This window comes from Bremia lactucae, linkage group LG18 (assembly GCF_004359215.1).
Source record: "Bremia lactucae strain SF5 linkage group LG18, whole genome shotgun sequence".
Lineage (NCBI taxonomy): Eukaryota > Oomycota > Peronosporomycetes > Peronosporales > Peronosporaceae > Bremia > Bremia lactucae.
The window spans coordinates 1,131,119-1,146,853 of record NC_090627.1 but is presented as its reverse complement, the minus strand read 5'-3'; the positions used below and the strand labels follow the sequence as shown (position 1 = coordinate 1,146,853).

General features: G+C 45.7%; 2 protein-coding genes across 2 annotated transcripts; both read left to right on the top strand.

Annotated features, from left to right (window-relative positions):
- Nucleotides 1–230: 230 nt before the first annotated feature.
- On the top strand, nucleotides 231–1,625 carry CCR75_001612 (uncharacterized protein). The gene is made up of 4 exons (XM_067959714.1): nucleotides 231–361; nucleotides 449–916; nucleotides 1,004–1,126; nucleotides 1,218–1,625. The coding sequence occupies exons 1-4, from the start codon at nucleotides 290–292 to the stop codon at nucleotides 1,374–1,376; spliced, it is 822 nt and encodes a 273-aa protein (XP_067819779.1). The 5' UTR covers nucleotides 231–289; the 3' UTR covers nucleotides 1,377–1,625.
- A 1,019-nt stretch (nucleotides 1,626–2,644) lies between these two features.
- Nucleotides 2,645–3,253, top strand: CCR75_001613 (uncharacterized protein; the record flags this gene model as incomplete). The annotated part of the gene is made up of 1 exon (XM_067959715.1): nucleotides 2,645–3,253. One exon carries the CDS (start codon nucleotides 2,645–2,647, stop codon nucleotides 3,251–3,253), a length of 609 nt encoding a protein of 202 aa, XP_067819778.1.
- Between the last annotated feature and the right edge of the window lie 12,482 nt (nucleotides 3,254–15,735).

Here is a 15,735-nt window from a genome sequence, read left to right as displayed (position 1 = left end):
TACCCTTGTGTACGAGAAGTTTCGAGGCCAGTATACTATTAACTAATACTGACCAGTACTAGTGAAGGGTGCCCCGTTACAGTAGACGCTAAAAAATGAATCAGTAAATATTTTTCTGGCCACACTATTTCGATATCGTCAATTTGTACGTGGTCTTGCAAAGCCGCAATGAATTTCACGACCCGACTATCAAAAGTCGATAGGGTATTATTACAAGTTAACAAACGTCGGGTTCTTAGACAATAACTTCCTATTCCGGTGTTGAGCACATTAAATAAAACAATTGCCAATGTCGCAAGGCTGTTGGAGCTGGTTCATGCGCACTGTGCTAAGCCGGGATGGCGAGTACGTCCCTCTTAATGTGCGTAATCTTTCTATTTGACTAAAAAATGAGTGTGATCTAAAGCTTGAATTCGATCTCTAAATTTGGTGGCAACGGACACCATAGAGCCGCGTGATCTACGTAACATCCGAGCATCGATTTAACGAGCTCATTTGTCGAAAACAAGGCTTAGTCATTGTTCATTTCTCCGCCTTGTCATGCTGCCTGTACCCCGCACTCCATGAGCTCAGCGCCACATATCACAGCATCGTATTTCTAAAAGTCGATGTGAAGGAGCTTCCAATTGTGTCCAAGAATTGCCACGTGACACGCGTACCATCTTTTCATTTTTATAGCGATGGAATCAAGTGCGATGACATGCGCTTTGTGGACAAAATGACATTAGAATCGCGAATCCAGAGACACATGGCAAATACAATCTTGCCGTGGACGCCAGCGCTTGCTTCTTTTGGCAATTCCATGTCGCTACAAACTGACGTTACAACTTATCAACAACTTTCGTCAGTGGTGCGCGTCACGTCGGAAACGCAGTGGGAACAACTTTGGCAGCAAAATCGCGAGTCGAGCATTGCGGTACGTGGCTGTATCAGAAAAACCGATACAATATTGAATTGTACCGGTACATTGTTTTTTTTTGAATTCTCATTCTTGATATTGTAGTTAGTAGTGAATTTTGAAGCGACTTGGTGTAAGCCGTGCGTAATGATTGCGCCATTTTTTCAAGCGTTAAGCCAAAAATTTCCTTTTGCAATATTTGCAATTGTGGACATTGATGAACTCGAGGTGAAAAAAAAATAAAGCCATTGTATTCGAATTGGCGGTTGTAACATGGCTGCACGACTGATACATGGCTGGGTTTATATTTCTATTGTAGAGCGTGGCGGAAGCGTTTGACGTGACATCGTTGCCCTACTTTAAATTATTCAAGAGTGGTCAGTTGATGGACGAGCGGAGCGGAGCCATTCGCGATGCGTTGGTGAGCATGATTAGCAAGCATTGTGACGGCACTACGGCAAGTACAGACATTTTCTGAGGTCAGTAATGCGCGCAGACGATACGAAAGCAATGTCTCGTATATTACGTATTCCATGTAGAATCCACCGCTGCAGTAATTACGCAGTTCTTAACAAAAGATTGTCGCCACGAACACGACCTCGGCGTCATACAAATAAAATGCGCTTTCGTTTTACTGTAACATGGCTGCACTAGCACGGCAACATGCAATCGAGTTGCATATAAACGCCGTGGGAAGGCAGTTTGTAACTGTTACTTGCATAAAGATTACACACTTTGGGTACAAATTGGCACTGAACCATGATAAGGTCGCATTGGTAGCAATTTTCTTTTGCTGACGAATAAAACCTCCCTTCCATTATATGGGATTGACAGTACAAACTCTGTTTGCTAATCATCCCCATGAACTATTTTTTTTTCTACGCGACGGGGGATAATTTTCAACTGGATATATGGCCAGAAGTCTCAAGCCGTTACAACAGGTTACATCAGACCTCTAGTTGACACGCAGCATTACGCAGCTGCTCATTTATCCGTCCAGATTAAATATGGACCACCACGTTACACTTTATCAAGAACTTCTCTGTCTCATTGTTACGTAGATGGCCACGTGTACAATGCGGTACCGTTGAAAAAAAAATGTATGTTGTGGTTTGCAGAATGGGTCCACGCGGCTCGTAAACCTTTCTGCAGTCACTGAATGTCAAGAGCATTGATCATCTAGTGATGCTGGCGTGATTTGAACCTGGATCATGCCTCATTTTCGTGTTGTTAGCCAATTGATCATGTGATTATGGTGGTCGCAATCAAGAAAGGGATACCAGCTGATCCGCCACAATTACGATCAGCTTCTTCAGGATATCATTCCTGAAAGGTTAAGTTTTGAAGCTAATCCTGATTACGCCGCATATCTGCGCGATATAATATATATAGATATAGATGCCTTGGATGGCGTTTATAAATGAAGCTAATTCTGATTACGCCGCATATCTGCGCGATATAATATATATAGATATAGATGCCTTGGATCGCGGAGTTGACCATGGCCTAACTCCTGTTAAAAGTAAACCACTGCGCTCTTTCGGACACAAAAAAAACGAATTGGTCTTTCTGTAAATTTGCGAAATCTCAATTTGATAAAATACAGGCTGTAGCCCCACCCCTTTATCTACGAATATGGCTGGGTCACCTTCTCACTTCTGTTTTTAGCCCCAAGGACCTCTGCCGTCCCCGTAGCGATTAAGCTAGCTCCCACCCGCACTTATCCACCCACAGACCGTCGTCATAATGCCGTTCCTGTTACAACTGATACTCTTGACTGCCTTGGCCGTCTCCGTGGCCTTCGCTATCGAGTCAGAGCAGTCGCAGCATACGCGCCTTCGTGGCCTCCTGGACCGGATTGTCAGCAGCGAGTCGACACCAGAGCCTGTGCGTGTGCTCTCGGCGTCGTGGGAAGAGGGTAAAACCGGCGTGCCGCGCCAACTTGTTCCCATTTCCGAGAAAATCATGGGCGGTGGCACCGTGGTGTTGTTTAACGACCGCCGTGTGCCTACCGTGGGCGAGAAAGAGTCTGCGGTCGTGAATTTTGACGTTCGTTCGATCCCCAACTGCGTCGTGAGTGTATGTGGTGAAATGAGCCAATGGTATCTAGGCTCGAAGGAAAAGTGTTTTGACTTGCGTATTGCGCCCAAATCGGCGGACCGACAGGAGAATGGCTTGATTCGAGGTCTCTCGGCGGCATATTCGGGTTTGCGCCCCGTGGCCACGACCTTGTATTTGAAATTTGACGAAACAAATTTTATCGATGGCTCTAAGTGCGAGTATGAAATTCTCGCAGGCACGAAAACAGTACGCGAAGACCAAGTGGCCAGTGGCTCGGAAGCTGCCATAGCCTAATTTACGTAACCCTCTCCCGCCCCCAGCCCTCCCTTTGCTGGCAAGAGTTGTACAATAGGATAGACCCATTAATATGAACACGAAAGTCTCGCTGCATCGTGATTGGCCGTCGTGGTCGTGTGCCAAAGTACCTTTTAATCGACAAGGCACGGTCTGACGTCGAGAGGAGTGGGAAAGAGGAGGAAGGGTCTATGTGACTTGCTCCTACTCTTTTTTTGTTGTCAAGTGCTTATATTCCAAGCGTTGGCAGGGACCACCTGGACACTTTTGTCGACGACGAATTCACGTACTTTAGCTAAATCGAACACGAAAATTGCCCATTTGCCATCCTTTTGGGTTTGCCCATTTTGCGTTCACGTTGGGACCTTTTTTCTTGTGCAGGCACGAGTTGAGATGCAAAAGATGATGCACATCGTTCTTATCATTCTGTAAAGGTTGGAGCTCTCCCAGTAACAGTACGGGCACGATACGAACAAAGAAATGACCGAGTTTAAATGGAAGATCGATGCCCTGTCTGATTGCACATTTCGCGACCATGCAAGGATACTTAGTAAAAAGCACAACTACAGCCTTTGCACTGCATGTGCTGCTTCGTAACATGATCTTGAACTAGTCGCCGATTGATTAACTAGACAGCGAAAAAGCCTAATCGCGCTGGGTGGCGTCATAAGTGCTAAGGAAGCAAATGGGTGGTATCTCGCTGATGCAGACAGTATATATCAGTATGCATAAAAGCTGAAGGGAAAGTCGCTCACATCATGTAGGGTTTTTGACTCGGCCTTATTTTTGCATTTATCGGCTGCCTACCAACTATAACGTTTCTGGATGCTACCCCACTCGATATCAACAATGGTCTTAATTTTGGATCATGATTAGATCAGGCAAATCAGTTGAATGCATAGCAGCTGCAGATTCAGCTGCTTTGAGCGTAAGCTGTGCGGAGAGTCTCATACCGCAGGAGAATTACCAAGCCACACTGCCACCCTCCATTTATTTCCTGCCGTCATCAATGCGCCCATGGACGACGATCCGATAGAGCAACTAATTTCGGTGGAAGTAGACAATTGGCTTAGCTGATTAAAAATTATGGTTGTCACAGTTGGCTTGAGCGCTTCAACGCCAGGGTAACAAATGCAATTCTGGGCACTAAAAGAGTTCAATAAATGAGATACTAGGCGTTTTCTTATTACAAAGATTATGTGAACATTTTTGTCGTAAGAGTAGAAACAAGTGGTATTCTTGCAGCGCTTTGTGTTAACTTAATCAAAGTTAAAGCTTGGCAGTAATCAAGCCTCCTTTTTCAAGTCCGCAAATTTTCAGATAAAAAATTGACAATTAGGACTAGGAGAGACCGTTTCGATTAAAATCTAAATGTCGCGGGTTGACACAATTATTTGTCCAACTGGCTCATTCTCTGCCGATCGTTCGAGGCAGCTCTCAAATGCTTTAGCATAACGTTTTTCGTGACGAGTAAATTAAAGAAACCGAAACGTTATACAATTTTGCCAGTGCTGAAATTTATCGGCTGCAAATCGACAAATCCGGACACAAGTGTTCAAACTATCCAAAACTTGCTACTTATATAAGATAAATTGTAAAGAAGAAATATAGTATTTTCTGAGTTTATATTATTGTCAATATTTCCATACACGGTAATTGTATCGGGGTGTCCCGCAACTAAAACATTATTTCCTATAAGAGGAATGATAAATATTATTTCCGATGAGAGGAAATAAAAAAAGATGTACAAAATTATTATCTTTAATTTATTTGACTTAATAATTCCAATAATACCAAATTTGATAAAAATTGACGCAGATAAGACATTAGTTCTACTGATTGGTTAATTTATACTTAAGCAACCCCGCCAATCCTTACAAGACACGATTAGGCGTCGCGCAAGGAGGCGCATTGCATAGCTAGTTATTAATATATCAAAGCCAGTAGATAGAAGATCGTTACGGAGGGGCTTAATACATTAATACAGTTCTACTTTTCCCCATTCTAAAGCCTTAAAATTAACCTTAAGTAGCTAAGAGTTCTTAGCTACTTAGAACCTTTCTCCGCACGTCGTGTACGTGAAGTAGTCGAGGCACCCTACCTTCACTGTAGCCAGTGTATGTTAGCTAGTACTGTAAACAGTACTAGCAAAAGGTGCCCCCCTTACCCCTGGTAGCACTTCGTAGTCCGTTCAACGGCCTACGCACGTTCCATCCAATATGGACATGTTCGATAAAGAAAGAGGGAGCTTTCAAGACCCTCAAGAAGGCTATCACGCAACGCGTGAAATGTTAACTCATTTTTAAGTGACCTTAAAATGGAGAGCGATAGAGCGCATGAGCTTTGTCGCAGGCGGGCCAGCCGTTAGCGCCATGATGTTCACTCTGAACACAGATGAACAACATGCGGCTATAGCCGAGTTCATTCAACATCAACTCGACGGGGCTTGAAAAGAAGCAGCCTTGTTCTGCCAGCAAGGCTACATCACTCGCAGCTGTTGAGCGAACAAGGAGCTCAACAATTAGTAGTGCTGAGACAGCAGCTGCTAGCGGGGTATCGTGTATGTTAAAATCAGCTTGAAGATCATGATTGCCCTGCTTCAAATCCAGGAGCTCGGCTCGAGTCCTGAACTTGGCACGTGGCGGCTCAAATATTTGCCTAAGCCGGGTCTTAGAGAGATCAGACGACCCAATAACCAATGGGTCGTGAGCTTGTGCCATAAGGCCCATGATTTGGCACGCTCGGCTAAGTTTGACATGCCATTTCACTTTTGTCGCATCATCATTGATGCGGCGAGCTTTAATGGCTTCGTCTATTTTGACGAGCCATCTTAAAGGAAATTCGCCTTCGACTGCTTTAAATACTTTAAGATTTCGATTTTTAAGCTTTCGGGTTGACGCGGAAGCGTCAGATTGTAAGTTGGTGTTGTGAGTCATCCAATAGATGCATAAGAACAGGTAGAGCTGTGCTTAATAAAGGTCTTGAAGACGGTCCTGTTAAGACTCACCTTTTCCGGCTCGAATCAGCGGTACAGGACGACTTCGTCCTTGAACAGGCTTTTGTCCACTTTGGAGCTTATCGTCCTCCGAGACGACAAGAAAATGGAGGTCCAGAACCTATGGAACTCATCGTATGTAGAGAGCGAGAAAATTGCTTTTTAAGTCACAAACGCTTGCAAAACTCAATCGTTGTCGAAAGACGGACCACTACGTCTATGATTGTAGTGCCCCGCGCTGAGTGCTTAGAAACACTGAGCGAAACGAATGACCTCCCGTTAGAAACAGCGGAGGACGCGTATCCGACGCTGTTGCGACATCACAACGGCAAGGGGGATCGCCAAAAAACGATCGGGGTCAGTACGTACGAAGCTCCCTACTCATTCAGCAGCGTCAAACAAATTTACCGCATTGCTCCAGGGCTAAAAGCCAGTGAAAATCGTGTGCGCTGCAGTTCCATCGAACTTGGGCGGGTCCATCCGAATGGGCCTCGGCTGATGCACACAAACATTGTGTCTAACCGCCGCAAGTGATAAGGTTAACCTCATTACCTTAAAAATTATAGCGGCAAATAAGTTGCCACTGAAGTCCCTTGTCGATTGTGGGGCGTCAAACAACTGCATTCCACGCCAATCGCTAGAAGATCGCGGACTTAAATTTATTGAGCGCGATATTTCACTAACGAGGATGACAGTGCGCCTAGCGACAGGCGCATCTGTAACAGTAAATAACCAAGTAGTTGGTATCCAATACGCGTTAAAGGGTAAACAATACGATGATATTTTCATCGTACTGGATTTGGATGACAAATTTGGTGTCATCCTTGGAAAAGTCATGGCTCAGAAAGTACGAGCCATGCATTGGCTGGCAGCAATTAGCCGTGACGATGCCTGCCTCTCGCTCATCAGAGGGTCATCTGATGAACGTCTTGAAGCGTCTACAAGCGTGTGAATGTCATACGAGTGGGTGCGATGTCCTCAATTGTGGTTTGAGGACACTGAGGTCTTGTGCAGTTGTTTGCACGAAGATAGTGTGCAGTCGTGCAAACGACTGCACAAGACCTCAGTGTGACAACCCATCACACAGTGGAGTTAGATACCGACGGCTATGTACAAGCACAGGTAGCGTCGAAGTTCGACCACTCGATTAAGTTGAGTGGTACAAAACAAAGATTTTTGCTTGAAATGCAACATCCAAGAATTAGAAACGCCTGTCTATAAAAGACAGTGTGACAGTCCTAGATCGACTTGTAGTCGATCGTAGAGGACCTCGCTGTGTTTGCACAACCACAGCTATAGGCACTTGTGGTGTGAACAAGCAAAACTATGAAGCAGGATACTCCCCAAATAAAACTTGAGGGAATAAGACCCCCAGAAATCTGCGGGAATAAGTCCCCAGAAACCTGTGGTCAAAGGTTCCTAAATACCTTCGGAAATAGGTTCCAGAGAGGAAAATGATACATTAATTGTCTCGGTAAACAACGGATCAAGCGTAGGCGCCTATACACTTGCTCTGATAGCGCCTCCGAAGTTTACTTCGGAGATGACTCAATTGCCAACGCTAGAACCGAAACGGTTTTGCGTGATCTGCGTTAGTGGCAAAGTCGAGCAGATCTGCGTACTTGTCACATAGGACAATCACGTGGCCGATATTCGGTCGGCAACAGTATTATCTAAAAACAACAGGTTTATCAGCAGCTCATCGATGGACGAAACTGTCCTCGATGATAAGACTCGGATTGAACGTTTTACGTCCCAATCCTGGAAGCCTTTGTAGACAAATTCTTTATGAAAGAAATTGATTGAATTTAGGGATGTATTCCCATTAAACAGTTCCATGCGGGTTGCCTAAGGTTAAAGACACTCGACATGAGATCGAGCTCGAACCGGGCTCGAAGTACTGTGTCATGAGGCAGTGGCCACTGCCTTGTTTTGTTTGAGTCAACTAGTACTTGCGATCGATAAATTCTTTATCGATAGATTAAAAGCGGGCCATGTAAGAGAGTCAACCTCCTCACACAGCGCTCCGACCTTTTGTGTGCGAAAGGCCATAGGAAGGTGGCGGATTTTGCTGGCGGTCAATATATTTAGCGCTGCAACGGCATCGGCTCACCAAAAAAGGCGTTATCATTGATGGTATGTCAAAGAATACGAGTTTTGTCAATGGATCTGATAGATGGATTCTATCAGATCCTTATGCGCAAACAGGATATCGTGTTCATCAGCAGTAAGCACCCCAAGCGGAATGGTATGGGATGGCTACTTATGCCACAAGGGCTTAAGAATGCCACTACATATGTCTTACCAATCTGTTGGGATCGGTGCGAGATTCTCGCTTCGAGATATTTTGATGACGTCTTCGTCATAGCAGAGCCATGATTGAAAACTCAGACGTTAAAGTACATCGTACCCACGTCCGAAAGGTTCTAACACTTATGCGTATGCATAAGTTGCGCCCAACACCCAACGGTAAACGGAGTTGAAATTTCTAACCGCTTCAATTTGGGGCATATTACAACGGCCCCTCCTATGCTAGCGTCGTATCACCTTTTCGTAAGTAACAACCCAATGCGAACGCATTGAGAAGCAGTTTAAGAGAATACCTGGCTGGTAACCGTCAAGCTGACATTAGATACGCGAAACAAATGAAGTCAAACGACGTAGTTGATATTACTGGATATTGGGATACGGTTTGGGTTAACGATCCTGACTCAAGAAAGAGTGTGACCGGATTTTTGCTTTTAATATAACATGGAGCAAGAGCAAGGGCCGCCAGACTTCAAACTATAGTCGCACAATTAATTTTTATGTGGCAGCCTGTGAAGCCTCTAAGAGAGGTCATGGAACTGCGAATATGCTGAATGAGATTATACAGTGTAGAATTGCCATCATCGGTCTTAATTTGACGCATAGTGGCTTGACAAGTCCACGTTCAGCAAAATCACGAATAAATTTTAACTTAAAATTCCACGTATTTGGCGCTTCTCATGATGTCTTCTAAATCCAGCTGCTTTGTATCTGTTTGGTTGTCCATATTCCTGGTCATCGGCTGAGAAACCATAAAATCAATCTTTCGCACAAGCTCAAGCAGCCCTAAAGATCGCGTTTAACACGCCGTGACACGCCGCAGCAATTTCGCCTCCATACTAGAAAGGAAAAGGAATACGCCAGTTTGCTTTCTGCACATACATTCTACAACTATTCCGTCCATCATAATTACTCCACCGTTCCCTTATTTTCGATCTTATTGTCGCTGGCTAAATCTGCGTCGCTCTAGCTCTCAAGTAACAGCTCTTCTGCGCCTGAATCGCTCACTTGCATGTGCAACTTCATTTTTTTCGTACTTTTCAAATAGCGAGCAACCTTTATTGCTAATTTTCAGTCGTTTAGAGTCGGCTGATGGGTTCGTCGCGTCGCCTTGTGTACAGCGAAACTTATATCCGCCGCGTACAGCGCGAAACCCATCACAAACTCCCAACAAGGGACTGAAAATCGCGAATACTTGGCTCACCTGGTAATGCTTCCTTCACCAAAATCTTCATCTCCCCCGCTTCAGCTTCACGTCGGTTCTCGCCTCCTGGAATGCAAACCCCGTCCGCTTCAGCCAATCCATGTTGCTGCAGTAGCTCTTCAATAGTCGCCTGCTGATCATGAGAGGCCATCTCCGTCTTTAAGCTTAATGCGCATACCCCCAAAAAATCTCGCATCACCAACGTTCTTTCATGGGAATGTATCCGTTGTAGCAAAAAATACATCACCAATTTAAATAGCGATGCTGTAACGAGGAGATCATCGACATAAACTTCTACAACGATCATCTCTTAACCCGATCGATTGTAGTACAAACACATGTCTGTAGCACACCGTGTAACGCAAGCATCTTCTCGCTTGCTGTGTAGTAGTTGACTCCATAATCTTCCCGCTTGCTTAAGTCTGTATCGCGACTTCTTTAATTGCAACGCTATATGGGCCCGTGTATTTGCACCCAATTTTCACATGTCTTCTGCAAGTACCTCCATACCTTGCGGTATACGCAGGTAAATTTCTAAATGTTTTTCCTTGTCCGCCTTGACGTAGGCTTTTAAAATGTACATGTGCCTCGCCGGTACGCTCCATTTCCTTGCAAGAACCAGTACCACTTTAACGATACTGAGCTTCAAAGCGGCGGAAAATGAAAGTCCAGTCAATCCGGAAGAGTTGCTCGCTACGACAGGCCACGGGTCTGGCTTTGTAACGCTCGATCTTCTCATCCGCATCGGCTTTGGTCTTGAATACCCACTTCATGTGTAGAACATGGCTACCGGTGGATGACACTTTCACCGTCCATACGCTATTCTCCTTCAATGCCTGGAGTTCCTCCTTTATAGCCACGACCCATTTGTCCTTCTGACTGCCACGCATAGCCAGTCCGTAGCTTTTAGGATCAACTTTACGCACTAAATTCACCGCGTCGCACTCCTGCCTTAAGCCATTGTTCACGCTGTATTTCCACATCTTGCTAGCGTGCCCTTTAAAAGGTGAAGTATTCTTATCGAGTCCACGTATTCCTCCGTCCTTGGCATGTTACCTTGTTTTGAAACTTTGAGTCTCGGTTCGGTCCTAGAATTTCTGCTTATACCGCTTCCCGCGATGCCTGTCTTCATCCGCGAAATGTATTCGACAAAATTGCTCGTTCTGCTCACTCGTGAGCATCTCCATATTTCTTACGTGTTGAGTGACGACGACAACACTGTCATTGGGTAGCTTACGAAAAAAAATGGTTTTTAGGAACCGACCAATCTTCTATGGATTTTACCTTAGGGAGGTCTTAAAGCGGATCTCGCTAAGGTAAAATCCATTGAAGATTGGTCGGTTCCTAAAAACCATTTTTTTCCTATGAAGCATCCTAATTAAGGATTTTCGTCTGCTCCAAAAATGGATTTAGATGCATTGGCAAGCAATTAATTTGTGCGCATACACTCGAGCACTGCTCGCAAATGGCACATCACATGACGCATCGTTAGTGACAATACGACGGTCCGTTGACTAAGCTCCAGTAGTAATCAAGAGTCCGATAAACCGCGATCGCTGGTGAAGTCTCATTGCGGTACATCGAGTCTGACCTATGCGTTTAGACGGAACATAGTATACAATACCCCTTCGTCTTATCGTATATTCCGAGAATTTTTGCTATTTTCCCACGCTAGCTTAGCAACTTGTTATTCGTGTCACGATGTACCTTACATCCCGCTCCTAACACCACAATGTCACTTAGGTCAAGTGTGCTGTTCGTAGGCATACTTCCTCTCCTCATTAGACTTGCTCGGCTTTGTTCAGGATGTAGGAGCGAATACCGCTGCGTCTTCCCAGAAAATGAGGGGCAGCATCTACGCAGCATATTTTTATGGTGAGGTGTGTGCGTTCTGCTAGACCACCACTGGCCTGATTTCGTACTTCGCTAACCTTGCAAGCAATTCCGGTTTCCTTCCAGAAGGAACCAAGAGTGCGACACTCCCTACCACCATCTGTTCGTAGCACATAAATCTTGCAGTTAGATTAGCGCTTGAAAAAAACATGAAATGCTTGAGATTATGCGCAGCGATGTTTTTGTTTCTCTTAAGAATATCCTACAGTAATTAGTTAGGATCAACAAAGTTGATCATTAACTGATTTACCAGTCTGTCCTTGGCAGTAATCGGCCCCTGGAAAATCGAGCAGGTTACTTCACCACAACGTCAATCGGGGAATTATTTCAAGTACTCTTTCTTGGTTGAGCGTTCTTTGACTGTTTCCTTGAGCGCAAGTAAGGCAGCTTGACTTGATCTTATCCGTGAGCAGTATCCTGAAGCTAGTTCTTGCGCCATGTATTGATCGTGTTCTTCTTTTGCTGTTCCTGGGTCAGTTAACATCTTCATGCTTTGATCCGGCATTATCTTGGTCGCAAATGTCCTAAGTAGTCTCTGCATCGCATGTATCAAAGTTGGGTCTTCCTGCCACCAGCCGTCAACCATCGATCGTAGTAGCTTTCAGCCATTCTTGCCAAGTAATGTCCAAGTACGTCGACCTTTACGTCCTCGCTCCACCGAAAATCACTCGCAAGTTGTGCGAACGAGATCTGTGAACAATTGTTACCGCATGATAGGAATCCTATTCCCAATCCACGGTACAATTTTTGCCGTCAAATGGGCGAATTCCTAGCCTTTGATGCGCGTCTGGAACCTCTAGGAAGTGAGCACCTTGCGCTGGCGCGTGAAGTTGTTGCTGAGTCGGGTGGTATGCTGGCGGCCGAACATAGTGTTGATGCAGATCAGGGTGTGGCGCCTGCGCCATCTCAACGTTAGCCACGGCTTGTCCGTAGCCGTGATGCCTAGCTCCAAAGTAAGTAGCCGGCGATCCTTGAGAAGAGGACCTTGGGCGTCAAGTCCAACGCCTCCCTGCTTATCTCCCTTTATTGCCCAATGATGCAGCCAAATACATTAGCCTCTCGGCCATTCTGCTCCTTCTCGTCCTGTCGCTGTTGCGACGCTTCCATACGACCCATGCAAACCATGAGACCCGTTAGTAGTTCAAGCAGCCGTTCCTGCGTATTCTTTGGCTCCGAATTATATCCCATGACTCCTTCTGTATTTCATTATTGACCACTGACATTCCGTAATCAGGCTTGACCCTTTCTCCTTAATGTTCTAAACAGTACACTCTCTTGACGTCATAATGTCACCGCTGCCGCGCACTCCGGATATTTGCCGCCTCTTCTTCTCTTACAAAAATGAGAATTCGCTTGGAGATCACAGCAAAGAAAGTTCGCAAATATCTGTCAGGACGCGCAGAAGGAAGCGCTGGCTTGCTGGTTATCTGCGCTAGTAGACTTGGGCTGGTGTAGAACACACGAGACGAGAAAAATATATTAGCGACTGTTAGCTTCCATAAGTCACTTCCTCTTTATACGAGTAATCGCTATCCAAATAAAAAACTTATGATCCCTACAATTTACACCGTTGATGCAGATGAAAGCAGTCTATCCCTGAGTTACCCCGGCTTGCAGTTCAATCAGCTCAAAAGCAAGCGATTGAAACCAGTGCCTCGCCTTGGCTACTGAACCTTGAATTTTCTACTTCAAGAAACAAATTCTTCCAGCACCAACTAGGGTGCCACCACACGGCGCTCCTCATGCCACGTAAAAAGCAAAGCTGGTGAGTCTTCTACATAGTCACCCACAAAACCCAACACAAAGTGTATGCGCCGCGATGAATACGCCGCCGTCGCCTAGTGTCACGGTTACAATGCCGAAAGCTACTGCTGCTTTCGGGCTGGAAACTGGACACAATGATCCATTCCACTTCCAAAGTATAAAATTAGATCTGTCGCTCGTTGTCGACTTAAGTGAGTCGACACCGCAGCAATCGCCACAAAGTGGTGCTGAAGTCAGCGAGTTTAAGGGGAAGGGTGATGGCGCTAATAAGATCATCCCCAATTTACCAATTTCTCTCGACATGGCACGAAGGCAAACTTGCCGGGCGTCAACGAGGCAACTGTCTCGTCGTCAGCGCCAACTAGCACAAAACCAATATAGAGAGCACTTCCCATAACGGTGCAGTGCTTTCAGTCGATTAAAAAACAGCATCGTCATCTAAACTTTCTATAATGGAGAGTCTGACGCAGAAGATCTAGATCATGAAGCTTAATCAACGGCATATGATCGTGACCAATCAGTGTCAGAAGACTCGTCGAACTGAATGCGGCTATATAACTGGTGGCAATCTACCTATGCCACTTCCATCCGAATGGCCTCGTTCGGATGGAACTAGTGCAATATTCCTAGAGGGCGCCACGTTAGACATTCATACATTTTATGGCGACTACTACTCGTGGAAGGCTCAAGAGAAATCACTAAGCCGTACCCCCGATACCGGTCGTGTTGCGTTCAAAAAAACACAGTACGAAGCAGAATTCCTGCGCCGTTTCAACCACATTCAGATTTGGCAGTACAAACAGTTGCAGTGAATCAACTTCGCTGTTTTGCGTGTGAGAGAAGTACTCTCCGTGCTAAAGAAAGATACGATATACCCACTCGAGACGCACGAGTGCGACAACACGCTGCCCCTGCTATTCCAGTGAGCGCTTTGTCGCACTCGTGCGTCCCGAATGGGTATATCGTATCTTTCTCTTAGAGCAGCTACTGTATCTCGGACTAGCTAGGTGGCTACAGCCAAAGCTCCTTTTGATAGGCAGACACCAGTCCCGACACGTCGACGCAAAGGGCATTAATCGGCTCCTAAAAGTCAAAACTCTTCCGGTATCCTCTCCATTGGACGAAGAGCTGTAGATAGTGCTTCACGAAGCAATGGGTCAGCAACCACCCAACAAGAAAGCGTTGCTTGCCAGCTGTATTCACCAATGCAGGTGGCGCGCCGTTAGGTGTGGCGACAGCCACCAGCTACTCGTGAAAGCCTATCCTGCTTCCGTTCAGGTGCAGGCGCAGAGTGCTGCTAAAGATGGATCGGTAACCTTGAAAGTCAAGTTTAGCGACTGGGCAACGGAGCTTTGCGATGTTTGCTCGGAGGATAGCCAGGCTTATGAATGGCTGAAACTTCGGCTGGACTATTTTGGAGCTTGGAGCTGATGTTGAGAGACTTACGTCAAGCGCGCAGTCCTCCTCGCTTTAACCAGTTCCTTTCAAGGTAGTAGAAATTGGTCGGCTGAAAGTTGTTCATCTTACTCGTCATCCCCACTTAAAATGCCGCTCGACTCACGATCGGCGTCAACATCGCTCTCCTTAAATAGATGAGGATATGTGATCTCTTATGAATCCACATATCGTTCCAGACGACTCACTTAAAATACGGGGTGCGTCTACATATACGGCGGGAGGTGATCCAATGGATTAGGTTTTCGACCTCCTTAGCCACCGTAAATGGCCCGATGAAACGCGGCAGTAGTTTCGTAGTACCACTACGTAATACAGAAACTGCCTTTTTAGGTTGAGTGGCAAAACTTTATATATTTTTGTCTACCACACGAAAAATTCATTGTTTTTTTTGTGACCACGTCGGCCTGTGCGCTTGCCATCGCATCAGGAATTTCTCATGGGATAGCTAATTGCTCATCCAAGGCGTTGAGTCTTGCAAACGAATCTAGCATTTAGCTCACCTATGCCACCCCCGTACGGTCGGTCATTGGACGCAGCTGCCAATAACGAAACGTCGTTTTTGTTAAGGAGCACAGGCATTTCTTGCCGTTACTCCGCACTAACACTAATAGACTGCTAAACTGGCAGGGTCACCAGGGCAGGTTTCTGCCGTAGACTGATGCCTCTCGCGAGTCATCGTCGCTTCGGTGAAAATGTGTTCCTCTTTCATATTGAAGCCAAGCGTAGTGAGGGGCACTCCCTCACAAAGACTTGGGCTGCGCACAAACGAGACTGACGTCCGAGGATGGCGCAGTCCGTTAATATAAAACAGTGTCTCACCCGTACTGGCGTGGACATTGTTATTGTCAGCAAACTCCACGA